This window comes from Rhinopithecus roxellana, chromosome 3 (assembly GCF_007565055.1).
Source record: "Rhinopithecus roxellana isolate Shanxi Qingling chromosome 3, ASM756505v1, whole genome shotgun sequence".
Lineage (NCBI taxonomy): Eukaryota > Metazoa > Chordata > Mammalia > Primates > Cercopithecidae > Rhinopithecus > Rhinopithecus roxellana.
In genome coordinates this window covers 112739064-112751786 of record NC_044551.1, presented here as the reverse complement: position 1 = coordinate 112751786, position 12723 = coordinate 112739064, and the positions used below count along the sequence as shown (strand labels likewise).

General features: G+C 43.4%; 1 protein-coding gene across 4 annotated transcripts in view; it reads left to right on the top strand.

The window, feature by feature from the left end:
• The window catches only part of PPP2R2B (protein phosphatase 2 regulatory subunit Bbeta), a 295801-nt gene that overhangs the window by 231749 nt on the left and 51329 nt on the right, over window positions 1-12723 (top strand). For all 4 annotated transcript variants that reach the window (XM_010383388.2, XM_030927531.1, XM_010383383.1 and 1 more), the window contains one exon: window positions 6260-6437. In XM_010383388.2, the coding sequence (XP_010381690.1) occupies window positions 6260-6437 (178 nt within the window). The remainder of the gene's footprint in view (window positions 1-6259; window positions 6438-12723) is intronic.

The window sequence follows — 12723 nt, the reverse complement described above, 5'->3', positions numbered from 1 at the left end:
ATCTGGTATTTCCCAAGAGGAGAGGCAGGAAAGATAATAAGAACCTGGGGGAGGAAGACTGAGAGCGGGTGGGCAGAGACAGAAGGAATAGTGAGGGAGGATAGAGCACTGTGTCAGGCAGCTACTCACAGGTACCCACTCACGCCTCCCTGAGCTTTCCTCACCTTCACAGCAAAGATGCTGGTCCGGCCCTGACTACTGATCCAACATCTTCTCCAACTGTCATGCTTCCTTACTCACTCCTCTCCAGCCATAAAAGCTCTTTGCTGACAGGTACAGTGGCACGTGCTTGTAGTCAGCTACTCAGGAGGCTGAGGCAGGAGGATCACTTGAGCCCAGGAGTCCTGGGCTGTAGTGCCCTATGCTGATAGGGTGTTCACACTGAGTTCACATTAATATGGTGACCTCCCAGCAGTGAGGGATCACCAGGCTGCCTAAGGAGGGGTTAACCTGCCCAGGTCAGAAGCAGAACAAGTGAAAACTCCCATATTGATCAGTAGTGGGATCATGCCTGTGCACTCACCACTGCAATCACCACTGCACTCCAGCCTGGGCAACATAGCAAGACCCCATTTCTTTAAAAAAAAAAAGAAAGAAAGAAAGAAAGAAAAAAAGCTCTTTGCTCTTGTTCCTCCTGTACTGTAAGCACACTCCAACCTCAGTGCCTTTGCATTTCCTGTTTCCCCTGACTGGAGTGCTCTTCCCCACAGAGCTGCATGGCTCCCTCTCTCACTTCATTCAGGTCTCTGTTCATACACCACTCCCTCAGAGAGGCCTTCTATGACCACCCCACCTCAAAGAGCACACCCCCTGCTTGCTAGTCCCTTAGCCAACTCAGGTTTTCCTCATGTACACATACACACAAGAACTTATACCCCACAGAGTGTTCACTGTTGTGGCACCGGCCCCTATAACATATCTGCTATTGAGGAGGGATTTAATAAGTATTTGTTGAGTGAATAACTAATCACTGACCTCACCCCAGAAGCACAGTCACCCATCTGTATGTGTATACCTTGCTGTCTCTCTGTCTCTCCTCTGAGTTTGCACAATGCTGGTCCCTCTGACTGAAGCCCAGTTCCCTCCCCTCCCCATCCCCACCTCTCTTTGGGGACCTCCCACTCACCCTTCAAGCCCTGCCTAGCTTCATAGTCTTCTCCTTTCTGAGGTCTGCCTTGGGATCCCCAGGCAGGACCCCTTTGGCTGATACTGCCTGGGCAGTGCCTGATGACCTCCACGGCAGTGCGAGTGCCCTCGCTGTCTCCCTCCCAAGCATCTGAGTGTGCTTTAAGCGACTAAGGGCATAGACTCCTGAGTCAAGGAGTGGCAGGAGTACTAGGCCTGAGTACTCACCCTGCCTCAAACTCACTGCGAGCCTTCAGACAGCTTCACCTTTCTGCCTCAGCTTCCTCATCTGTGCAATAGGGATTGTAACATCTACCAAGTTAATCATAGGATAGTGACAAAAATTCACTGAGGAACTGCTGAAGTGTTTAAAACACTCTAAGCAGTCAGTTGGGAAGGGGATAGACTGGAGGCTGTGCGATTTGAGGTGGGATGGTCATGGAAGGCCTCCCTGAGGGGGTGACATTTGAGCAGGGGCTGATTGAAGTGACGGGGGAAGCCGTGCCACTCTCTGGGGGGAAGAGCTTCCCAGGAATATTACAACTGAAATACATCTCTGTAAGCTTTATTGCAGATTAGATTCCGGCTGCTCTTTTGGGGCTGGTACATTATTCGGTTGATATTCTAATGTAATACTGCGTGTCCAGGCAAGACACAGGACTGGGATGCATGTCCTTTGAAAGCAGCCTAGGAGAATGAGCTGAAACTCAACCAGGGTCAGAGAGAAGGGTGAAGCACCTGAGTCAGGGGACATCACTGAATTCCAGCTGCTCAACACAGAACCACCTGCAGGTAGGCCAAGGACTGGCCGCTCAGAGGGCCAAGGACTGACCACTGTTCACGCGGCATGTCCCTTGTCTCCGCATTGGTCCTAGCCCCATCAATGACTCTGCCGAGGTGGCTCAGACAAAGTTTGAACTGAATTAAGACGTCCTGGCCTGATCTGAATTTTGTCTGGCTCTGCTTCTGTCATTTGACAAAAAGAGGTTCTGGTCCTGTGGAGGATGGTTCAGGCAGATGGTGTGTGGGAGCAGAAGTCTGGGACAGGAAGCAGAGACCTAGGCTGTGCAAGCAACCCTGGAAGGGTGACCATAGTGCTTCACCTCTTGGACCTCAATGTTCTCGTCTGTAGATTTCAAGAACTGCCCTGGCTACTTGCTTTCACATTTTGCTTATCTACAGAAATAGTTCTTTCAGCATATTATTGAGGATGCAGGCATATAATACCAAGAATAATGAAGGAGGAGAGGCCTAGACACTATGGCCTCCCACTATAAGACTCCCGCCACACACACAGATGATGTCCTACGAAGAGGCTCTAAGGGTCCCTCCAAGTCAAAATATTCCCTGATTTGATGTCACATCCATACACCACAGAACCTTTCCAAAGTGTTAGGTTAAACCACATGAGATTGCTGATATTTGACAATTTTTTACTTGCAAAAATGGCAGTTTTGTATTTCAGCCTAATAGTTTCATTCACAGTAGTGGCTAGGTGTGCTCATTCAGGAACCAAATTAACTGGCTTCAGATCCCAACCCCCAGCTTATACTTTGTGTGACATTGGACTGGATACTCTACCTGCCTCCACCTCCCCTGTAAAATGGGGCAAACAGAGGAATCTAGCTTGAAAGGTTAGTTACTGAGGGCGCTGGAGGAGATAACACCTTGGAGTTGGGTGGGGCAGGGAGTCAGGGATTCTAAACGCAGCGACTGGCACAGGAAGCTCTCCATGTATGTTTCCAGGAACAGCCTTAACAATTGCCTGTGGGCCTGACTCAGGGAATAGTGTCCAGATCTTCTTCCTGCCTGGCCTCAAAAGGCCAGAGCAGAATAAAAACACAGTCAACGTGGTTTCCTAATCAGTCCATCCTGTCCTGTTTGAACCACCAAACTTCCCTCTTTGTCCTTGTGAGGGGAGTCACTGGGCAGCAGACAAGCCTTTACGTAGGCCTGGTACTGATGTTGGAATACCACGAGCGGCATTCAGCTCTCCATTCCCCCTGTCTTATCTGGGCAAAGCATTAGAGGCTCCATCCCCAGATACCTACACGGAGCCCTTCCCCATTAAGTGGTACATCATGGAATATGTCAGCCTGAATTAGCAGGCAGGCCCATCACATTAAGCTGAAGCTGTGGGCTGGCAGTTCCCCCTCTGTAATGCCTCTTATTCCTGGCTACATGCTCCCTTCCATGTCGCCACAGCCACAAGAAATCTCTACAGACAATGTACAGTAACCGAGAAGGCCCAGGGAAGAGTTTAGGAGGAGCCACAGGAAGTCCTGCGGATTCTAATTCTTTTGTGACCTTTGGGGTTCTGCTTTGAGCTCTGGTACCTCCTGACAGCAGAGGAACCAGGTAGCAACCAAAAGCTTCAAGTGGGGAGCTCCTTTGTGACAAACTATAAAAGCATGGCACACATTTCTGAAAGAACAGATGCCCTGTTCAAATACCGTGAACACCTACAACACCTAATTGAGGTTTCTTAACCACTGCACTACTATGAGTACCGCTACCATTATAACTACCAGTAACTAGTTATTCCATAAATTCTCCTGGCAATTTATGTCACTTTCAGAGCATTTATCACTTCCTACCCTGTATGATATTTCAATGTGGTATGGTGCAGTGGAAGGAACATGCACTTTCCAGTCCCCGAATTAAACCTGGCCATGCTTCCTATAGCTGGGCAACCCTGGGCCAGTGATGTAGCCTCTCTGTGCCTGAGTTTTCTCTTTGTATGAGTACCTATTTCACAGAGCTCTTGAAAGAATTACCTGAGATTATGTATGAAGAATGCTTGACACAGGGAAAATGCCCAATAAATATTTCGGTGTAGAGTTTCTGAGGACAAAGTCACTTTTTTATCCATCACAATGCCTTAACTCAGGCATGCCCTTCATTGATGTCCAAGAGTATATGATCTTCCCTTTAAAAATTCTACTTCATTCGTCCTTTAACTTGTTTTCCATTGTACATCCAGACTGATCTAATCAAAATCTGGATTTGATTATACCACAATCATTGCAAATCCTTTCATTTTTTACCCTATTCACTTGGAATAATGGCAAAACTTTTTGGGGGGTGTTGCCTCCTACCTACCCTGTCACCTCATCTCTCACAATGGCTCCCATCACTACTTCTGTCTCAACTACAGTGACCTATCAGTTTTTCACTCTTGCCTTGTTCACCTCTACCATGGGACCTTTGCACATCCCTCAGACACATTCTCCCTTCCACTCCCCTCCTGGCCTGGTTAAATCCCTACCCATCTTTCACATTCCAACACACCCACACATTCTCAGGAAAGCCTCTTCAGTTCTCCCTGAGCAGGTTAAATCCCTCTTGACAATATATCCTCTCTTTTGCACACCTAGCCCTTTTAATTATGTCTATCTCCCCTGACAAGAACAGGTATATGATGCCAGGACCTGTGTCTGGTTCTGCTCACCAGTTGAACCCCCCAGGACTTTGTGTGGCACTCAGTAAATATTGTTGAAAGAGTGGATAGGAGGATGCATTGGAGGTCAGATCATCTCAACAAAACCCCAAACCACCCTTTGTGATAGTGAGGGCACAGGGAGCACGGTCACTGTTTCGCAGACAGTGTGATTGAGCTCGAGCTCAGGAGGAACAGGTTCATTGCCCAGACCTCATAGCCTGTTGGTTAGTGGTGAATCTGATCAGAACCCTGGTCTCCCAGTCCCTGCCACACACACTTAAGCTATAGGGCCACTATCCATAATTGGGATGGGGGACCACAAAGACTTTCCCTCCATTTCCTAGTATTCGGAGGACCCCTGACACTTCTACAGCCACACCTCAAGTCACCTCTGGTTTCTGGGTTATCAAGTACCACATCTGTCTAGAATTCTGTGTTTCCTCTGAATCATTGATTTGATTTAAAAACTCCCTCATAGGTGAGTTAAAGTCCCTCAAGTCTGCACTGGGAGAATTCTTTTTTCTAAAACGTTATGTTATGTTGGTGAGGTGACTGAACTTCAGAAAAGTTAACTTTTGCTTTTCTTCTCCTCACCACCTGGATTGAAGCCAATCCAGAAGTCAAAGTCTTAATCTACCACCTGGTATCAAATCAGTCGGGGCTCAGTTGCAAGAAAATGATTTGCTTGAAAAGAAAATAGCTTTGGTTATTTTATTATCTTGTTTCTATTAAGGGACCACACCTGTGTTGTGGGGTTTTCTTTGTCTTTGATGTTTTTTTTAGTCTGTTCCCTCTCGGGCATTTGTGCTCTTATTCTCTTTCTTTGGAGCCAGTTCACCCAGAATGCAAAGGAGGAAGAGTGATAGGTCTTTGTTCATGTTTGCCAGAAAGACAGTCATGTGTGGGGAACTATTTAGCTGCCGATTCTCTGATCCACCAGAAAGAAATCATTTAATCATGTGTTCTCACTCACTCATTCAAGAAATACTTACTGAGAAGTTTTTATTTTTCAGTAGGGTGACCATATCATTAATGTCCAAGCTGGAACAGTTTTGCATGTAAAAGTGGACACTACCTGGTTCGCACTCTAAGGCAAATATAAACCAAGATTTTTCTCAGGTCAATCAGATGTCATTGGGTTCCCTATATATTAGTGGCTGAATCTGGACTATTAGAGTCTTGGGTGATGCTAAAGTTTCTCAAAATCCCCTTAAGGGTTAAGGACAAAGCCAGGAACGGGTGTAGGCTTCCAAAGGCATGAGATGAAAAGACATAAAACATAAATTTAGCTTAAAGTTTAACTAGACATTTCTAAAATTTTCCCACAACTTCCTTTTTAAAATAGATTTCATGTTTTTAAAAAAATGGAAACATGTCTGTGGAAGGTAATGACTCCACAATGGAAGCCAAGTTCCCCTGAGATGAGGTTACCTGGAGGGGCTTAGAAAAATGTTTAGAATTTATAAAGAATGAGATTTCCCATCAGGGCTAAGTGATGCTGATATCTTTTGAAAGAGGAGGAACAGAAGGGAACAGGAACAGTGTGTGATTTGTTATTAGCCTCTTCTTTAACTTGGAGTTTCTTCAATGTGGCTATTATTTTGTGTGTGATAATAAATGACATTAGCATACACACTCTTTTCCTATGGAAGATCATTGGTTCTGAAGTGATTTGTTTCTCTTGCATCCCAGGTGCCTGTCCTGAGACCCATGGACCTGATGGTAGAAGCCACCCCACGAAGAGTATTTGCCAATGCACACACATATCACATCAACTCCATATCCGTCAACAGCGACTATGAAACCTACATGTCCGCTGATGACCTGAGGATTAACCTATGGAACTTTGAAATAACCAATCAAAGTTTTAGTATCCTTTCTTTGTGACCAAGAATCAACTGGCCTGAATCAAGAGTATTCAGGTACGAGTGGGCTTGGGGAAAATATGGAATAGAAATGCAACACCTAGCATTTGTGGAGAACTTGCCCCTTTTAAAATGTACTGGCACCTATGAGACTCTTTAATTATAACAATAAAATTAGGAAAATACTCTTATTACTAGTGGCGAGCCAGGGCTAGCTCTGGATTGGGACTCTGAATCAATTCCTTCGTAGGGAGGCATTTATATGCCATGAATTAAAATTAGAGGTGATTTTATCAACAATAGGATAAGACCCTAGAGTTCAGATTCTTTCTCTGTTCCTTTCTCTGTTAAAGGATTCACAAATCTGTATGGACTGCATGGACCACAGACATACTGGTTTCCATTGTATCATAAGAGTGAAAATAATAGTGGCTGATATTTATCAAGTTCCAAGCACTTGCACTGGGAACTTTAAGCATAGTATCACATTTTTTACCTCATTGAAGTATATTATGCATATAGAAAAGTACACATATTATAATTGTACAGTTTGATGAAATTTCACAGCTTGAACTCATCTATAACCAGCATGGACATCCAGAAACAGAACTTTACTAACAATTCTCAAGCCCCATCATGCCTCTTTATGTTAATAACTTCTACCCCCAAGGACATATTTGATAAAACAACCCTGTAATGTAAGTATCATTATCTCCTGTTTAATTAAAATATAGAAAAGTCGGCTGGGAGCAGTGGCTCACGCCTGTAATCCCAGCACTTTGGGAGGCCTAGGTAGGTGGATTGCTTGAGGTCAGGAGTTTAAGACCAGCCTGACCAACGTGGCAAAACCCCAACTTTACTACAAATACAAAAAAGAAATTAGCCAGGCGTGGTGGCATGCACCTGTAGTCCCAGCTACGTGGGAGGCTGAGGCAGGAGAATCGCTTGAACTCAGGAGGCAGAGGTTGCAGTAAGCCGAGATTGTACCACTGCACTCCAGTCTGGGTGACAGAGCCAGATTCCATCTCAAAAATAAATAAATAAAAATAAAAAATATATAGAAAAGTCAAAAAAAAATGCTGAATAGCTGGGCCAGTATTTTCACCCCCACTATGTTGACCCTCTATTTCATAGTAAAAATTGATCATTTATTGAATACCTATCATATGCTCCATTCCTCACAAACTTGAGGCATGAGATTTATGAGGAATGGCACTGAACAACTCAGGCAACTGAACAATTGACCTAGGTATCAATATGGAGTTTTCTCTTCCACTTACCAGCCTCCCCTACTCTAACTCCATCTATCCATGAGCCCTGCCTCTAAAATACATGTCAAATCAACTCATATATCCCTATCTCCACTCCTACCTACCTACACTAGCATAAGCCACTGTTGTCTCTCACTTCTGTGACTGCAGTAATCTCATCTGGTCTCCATTCGCTCTTGCTCTTTTATACAGTATGGACCCTTCAACATGTAATTCAAATATCATTCCTTTCCTGATAAAAAAAAAAATAAAAAAAAATAAAAAAAAAACATTCCAGTAGCTTCCCACTGAACTCAGAATAAAATCCAAGTTATCTAACTTGGCCTATAAGATTCTGCATGATCTGGAACCTGTCTCCATCTTTGATATCCAGTCATATCACTCTTCCCTAATTCACTTTGTTTCAGCCAACTAATCACTTTTCTGTTCCTGAGTAAACCTTCTTCTTCCATTCTTTGCATTTGCTGTTTCATCTTTCTAGAAAATTTTGCCTCTAGCATTCACATGGCTAGCTACATGTCGCTATTCAGGCCCCAAAGGTACTTTTTCACATTAACTCTTAGTATCTACCGATAACTCTCTATCCCTGTTATCATCATGGTACCTACCATGATTTGAAATTTTTTTATTTATGTATTTTTGGTTTCCTCATATTAGGATGTAAATTCTACAAGAGCAAGGGTTTTGTATGAACTATTGCTGTATTCCAGTATATGGAACACTCTGACACATAGAAAATTATTGGACCTGTCAAGTTTGAAATAATAGTAGGTTATCAAAGTAGAGCTATCCAGTAGACAGTTGATCATAAAATCTAACCTGGAAATTTAATTTTAAGAGTTATAGTAAAGCTCCGAAAGTTTGTATATAGAATAGACCCCATAATGGCTCAAACAAATAAAAGATTATTTTCCTGTAAAGTCTAATATTGATGATCCCCATCAGCAGGCAGCCTCCTCCAATCAGTAATTTAGAAACTCGGGCCTCTTTCATCTGCAGCTCCCCAATGTTACCATGTTTATATCAGGACTGTAAAAGGGAAGGTCATGGAAGATCACAAGTGGGAGATTCCTCTAAGCCAGGCCCTAAAAAAGCATACATTCCATTGGCTAGAATTCAGCCGCGTGGCCACCTCTTACTGCAAGGCAGCCTGGAAAATGTAGTCTGGCTGTGTGCCCAGGAAAAAAAAGACCCGGTTTTGGTACACAGCTAGCTAGTCTCCACCACAGAGAGCACTCAACAGTCTCCAAGGGCTTTCAGGGAAGGCAGCTTTAATCAGGTAGTGGCAATTATGAGATATATTTGGAGGCAATGAGAACTGACCATCAGGATCACGCCTGGCATCTTTTGTTGATCACGGAACAGACTCCACATGCTGTCTGGGCCTGCCTACAGATTTTGCCTGGCAGTGCAGCTGCTAATAGAATGAGTGTGGGTGGTGGTTCCCTTTCGCTCTATCTATTCCAAGAGCCAGAAATCTGCTCAGGCTCAGCTGGCTGTCACTCTGAGCTTCTGCTTCCCCAGTCTAGGTGACATGTTTTCTGAATTTTGCCTCTAGGCCTTCAAGGGGGAGGGGAGCTTCTTTAGGCATTTTGGGAGACAGATGCCTTGGGGAGAATGCAAAGGGAAAATATTAATAGTGCAGTTTAGGTTATATTCTGCAGATGTGTGACAGACTGCCAGATGCTGGCATACAAATGAGACCGTGCCATTCACCCTTAAAGCAGCCATATGTAAAATAATCATTGTCATCATGAGAACGATGATAAGTGATATCTATATAGTTCTTTTTAACCAGACCGCCCTAAACACTGAGCCTCTCATCACTGAAGTATAGCCACCTCTAGGGTAGGAAGTGGCCATCTTTCAAAACGGCTTCAGAAAAATACCAGCCACCAGGCAGGTCTCATTTCCACAATGCCCCTTATTCACAAAGGAGACAGAAGAAACATGGTTCAGGATAGAATAATGTGGGATTCCCAGAGCATAGTGTGGCTACTACTGGGAGTGGTAAGCAACGTGCTTCTAAGCAATACATAGACTTTTTTGTTTTTTATATTGATGTATTTATTTAATGAATGTCAAAAAAAAAACACAACCATCATATCCTACAATTTCACAGATATTCAATATCTATTTAGATTACAAAGTAAGTATATGTAAAGTATTGGGTAAATAGTGAGACAAGTGATCTGGAGATATGGTTAGAAAAAAGTCATGACTTCCTGTGACTGGCATTTGGTGTGACTTTGGCATTATGGTTGAGAACTCAGTCTTTAGAATCCAATAAGTGACAGAGTTCTCACCCAGCCCTACCACTTTCTGGCTGTATAAGCTTTAACATGTTTCTTTTTTTTTTTTTTTTTTTTTTTTGAGACGAAGTCTTGCTCTGCCGCCGGGGGTGGAGTGCAGTGGCAGGATGTCAGCTCACTGCAAGCTCCGCCTCCCGGGTTCCCGCCATTCTCCTGCCTCAGGCTCCGGAGTAGCTGGGACTACAGGCGCCCGCCACCTTGCTGGGCTAGATTTTTGTATTTTTTGGTAGAGACGGGGTTTCACCATGTTAGCCAGGATGGTCTCGATCTCCTGACCTCGTGATCCGCCCGTCTCGGCCTCCCAAAGTGCTGGGATTACAGGCTTGAGCCACTGCGCCCGGCCTAACATGTTTCTTAATTTATCCAAGCCTCCATTCCTCTATTTTGTCATCTGTAGAAAGCAGCTCTATCAAAGAGGATTATGAGAATGAAATGCACACACACACACACACACACACACACACACATACACGCACACATTTAGGGCAGTACCTTGCTAAGCCAATGCTCAGTAAACAGGACTACCACAATCATGATAATTACGGAGAGAAACAAGGAAACAAGAAAAGTTGAACATTAGAATGGTAGCTTTTATTCTGCTAAATTTATTATCTGAATCATCTTTTCAATTCTAGACTCTTCCTTTGGCTCTGCAGTTGGGTGTCCTTTGCAAGATGTCGCCCTCTACTTACTAGATGTTTACAAGAACTCTGAGGTCTAGGGCCTTGTGTTTAGCACCAGATCAGAGCAAGGCATTGCTAAACCTCATGATACCTGGTCATGAATTCTCTCCCTTCCATCCGTAGCCAGTCTGTCCTTGTCTTGTGTAACAGGTTCTCACATAAACAGTCAAACTTTGGTCTTAATAGGCTAACTACATCAGGACCATAGTAAGTCATTAATAGATTAGTAGTTTTCTAGGACAAGAGACAATAGCAATAAATGAAAATTTATATTAAAATATGTTGCTTCTTTATGAAAACTATGGTATACCTAGAATCCTTTGAACTCTTTTCTCAGGACTAAGAATGAATTGACCTGAGTTCTTACCTTGTCCAACATGGGATCTATTAAATAGACCCATAACGAGTAAAAATAAAGACTAGCCCTCAACAACGATAAATTGAGCACCTAGTTTGTGCCAGGCACGAAAATGAGAAAAAACAAATTTGCCACTTTCAGAGTAATGTTCATCAAATATACTGAGTATATAATTACAAACAGATAATTTCTGTGAAGATAGGGAATATGGTTCTATGAATGCATTTTTTTAAATCCTGCTATAGACCAGGGAAGGCTTTGCTGAAGAATTGATTAAGATCTGAAAGAGGAAGAGTATGAGCTAACTTGGCAAAGAGGTGTGGAGAGAGGTGTTCAGTGTGTACAGAGGTCCTGTGGCAGGAGAGAGTAAGACGTGTTGGAGGAACTCTAAGAAGGCCACTATTTTTGAAGCCCAGAGAGTGAAGTGGAGCATGGCGTAAGCAAGGCTGGGGACGGTAGCAGAAGCTTCACCTTTCAGAAGTCCAGTCTCTGAACATGAGACAGAGGAATTATCTGGGAGAAGCCAACTGGACTCTAGGGATATTTCAACTTTGACCTTGGTCCTAACAACCCTGTACAGCAGCTTCATTTTATTTGTCAACCAAGCTGAGGCCCTATTAGAGTCAATTCCCTAATTAAGAGACCACAGGCCTCAACTCTTGGCTTCCGGGTTCTAGCACTCATTACTAACGTTGACAGCAGCTTCCTTTTAATTCAGTGGGATTCTGCCAGGCAGGCTTCCAGGGGAGCTGTGGGGTCTAGTACAAGTTTCTCCCCTCTTGTTTCTTCAGTGGCTTTCACCCTGCCCAATACATATTTAATATGACACCATGTGTCTCTTTGTCAGTCTCCTCATATTGAGCCTAGGAATTGGCAAACACTCCATGAATATTTACACATTGGCTTTTTTTTGAAGCTCTTAAGAGAGGAATATCCCTTGGAGTCCTCTTTGGAGATTTCCAGTGTCTCATCATCAAGCAACATGTCCTTTCAGCTAATAAGATCTTTATGCTTCATAATCATTGCTTAATATCCAAAGATTAAATTTAGACCATGGAAAGAAAAAAAGACCTCAAAGCAACTCATGTCCCTAAAAGGAAATCAAACTCATCAAACAAATATGCTGTGTTCACACAAAGATATTACTATTTTCTACCCTCTGTATCGGCAGACTTTAAGTGGGATATGAAAAGCCTCAGCTGCTTTTGAATGTGGGTACTTTACCCTGGTAAACATAGATTCCACTCTTCAACTTGGCCAATGTTTATAATACTCAGCCCTGCAGAAAAGCGTCCTACTTGGCTCTCCTATCCTCAATTGGCTTAGACAGGAATTGGGGAAATATGCATGTCAGTATTAGCAAAATCAGCAAGAGTGGGACAGAGGCATATGAAAGTCACCTCATAAAGGCAATGCGTATAAACCCTATCCTTGGAGAAATATGTGTTTCCTTCAGAAGGAGGAATATTCACACCAGTGTAAAACCACTTAATAAATTATCTTTTCCATTATCTTGTTTGATAAACAAAATTCTTAGAGGCTGATAGGGTTATACCCATTTATAGGCAAAGAAATAGGAACCCAGAGAGAGAAAATGACTTTCCCAAATTCTCTTAGCAAAATGGGAATAGAATCAAAACTGAATCCCAATCTCTGGGCCCCATTTT